This window comes from Aspergillus ruber (genome assembly GCF_000600275.1).
Source record: "Aspergillus ruber CBS 135680 unplaced genomic scaffold scaffold00097, whole genome shotgun sequence".
Lineage (NCBI taxonomy): Eukaryota > Fungi > Ascomycota > Eurotiomycetes > Eurotiales > Aspergillaceae > Aspergillus > Aspergillus ruber.
In genome coordinates this window covers 1-1,982 of record NW_024467393.1, presented here as the reverse complement: position 1 = coordinate 1,982, position 1,982 = coordinate 1, and the positions used below count along the sequence as shown (strand labels likewise).

At 44.9% G+C, this 1,982-nt stretch overlaps 1 protein-coding gene across 1 annotated transcript; it reads right to left on the bottom strand.

The window, feature by feature from the left end:
- Positions 1-1,183: 1,183 nt before the first annotated feature.
- On the bottom strand, positions 1,184-1,982 carry EURHEDRAFT_373231 (uncharacterized protein). The gene is made up of 3 exons (XM_040778518.1): positions 1,622-1,982; positions 1,513-1,568; positions 1,184-1,411 (listed from the first exon to the last, which is right to left on the bottom strand). The coding sequence occupies exons 1-3, from the start codon at positions 1,850-1,852 to the stop codon at positions 1,318-1,320; spliced, it is 381 nt and encodes a 126-aa protein (XP_040633593.1). The 5' UTR covers positions 1,853-1,982; the 3' UTR covers positions 1,184-1,317.

Genomic DNA, 1,982 nt, shown 5'->3' with positions numbered 1-1,982 from the left:
AGAAACCAAGGAGAGCCTCAGAAAACTGGAAATCTGCTGAGATGAAATACCCAATAACTGCCATGAATGGTTTTTGATCTGGGCTTGTCCAGCAGTCAAGGGCAATTGAAATCTTACTATCAGAAGGAAGGGTGTCCATTGTATTTTGTTGAGAAGTATGAGCAAGCTGCATTAGCAGATCTTTCACGCCATTTCGATTGGGAAAATGCAGCCTTGTATTCGGACCAGCAGCAAGATTCAGAAGACGTCGAAATTGTACATTTTCAATGAGTCGGAATGGGAGACGGTTACCAACAATACAATGAACCACCTGTTCCTGAAATGCCTCACGAGAATAGGTCTGCGCTGGCGTATTTATCTGGGAAATTCAAAAATTCCTGAATTAGTACAATTATTTGCATAGCAGCGTATTGGAGTAGACTCGACACTTACTGATCCTTTTCCAAGAAAGTCTTTGATTGAAGCATGACATTTTTGAGGATTCTGGTATGTACATTGCCTGGTATTTGGGTGTCTGATCATTGTTTTGGTCCCATTGCCTCTACCTGGATGATCAATAAAGGTCTCACAATGAATACAGCGAGCATGTGGAGTGCCATCATCAAGGCGTGCCACCTCGATGAAGTGTAGCCAACCCTGAGACTGTTTTGATCCTCCCCATCGCATGTCTTTACCTCTCTTTTCAAGCTTTCCAGCTGCTGCAGTTGTCCTCCACCAACGCATGAACTCATCTCGTTTCTGTGTGAACTCGGATTCAGTTGTAATGTTCTTGCGTTCTGGATATATGGCACATTTGTTTGTCCCATGTCTATTCGAAATGATATCCAGGTCAAAGTCATGGGTTGGGTTGCTGTCCCGGTCCGCAGAGGAAGGTGGCAAAGGTGCATTTGAAAAAGGATCTATTGGCAAGGTTCGCTGGCTCTCTGGAAAAGGGGAAGACTCTAAGCCAGAATAGAGAACTGTATCACTGAATGAGGATTGTAGTGCAGGTGCAGGTGAGGGATGGGAAACATAAGGGGTATTTGTTGGAGAATCCATCATAGATAACATTCATATAAACATGTTCAGAAGTCCGTGATTATTTGACAAAAGAAACTGAGAAAGATGACAAGAAGAAAGAGAACAGCGACATAAAACCTATTCAGAGCGGAATCCTGAAACCGACGCCAAACTTTTCTGTAAATCTAACCATGGTTTGAACTTTCACATTCATCATCAGTTGCCTCTCCGTTCTCTTCCGGTTCCAAACCCTCTCCTGGATCCACATTCTCCGTCTCATTTCGCTTACGCTTTTGTCTCTCTGACTGTTTGATCACACTATTCTTCTGGATAGATCGGTTGTGCTCCTTGATCTTCGCTTGGATCTCCTCTGCCTGGCTCGTGAACATTTTCGGTCGACATTTTAGAAAACCTGGAGTCTCCTTGGTAGTGACTGTAGTCGGCTCTAAACGATTCAAGGAAAAGGCACTCAAATCTTCAGAAAAATTGTCAATGGCATGTGTATAGCCATACCTCTCGAGCACTCGCGCCTGGTCCTTGAGAACAGTCACAGCCGCCTCATATTCTGCCTAATGAAACTAGTGAGTTTCTAACCGTGGTTGAAAGTGTGAGGGGCACTTACCTCACATTCAATCAGATTCTCTGGTCGCTTCTTCCCGCCCTTGAGCCCCCAATTGATCGTTTCCACCATCTTGCTTTTGAGGGATCGGTAGTGCCAGAGCGCACCAAAAATCTCACCCTGCTGGATCAAGTTCTCTTCCTCATCCTTGTTGAGCATTGAGGGAGTTCGACGAACTGCTTGGTTCTGTTTAAGCGTACGGCCAATCATAGGGCCCCATGGTGAGTATGGCATCTGATTGGAGACCTGAAATATGTTAATCTCACCATGGTAAGAAAAGCAGAGTCAGGGGACCTACCAAAAAACCCAAGTCATTATACGCGCTCATCACATTGGTCAGAACAGGACCAGCAGACTTGACAAC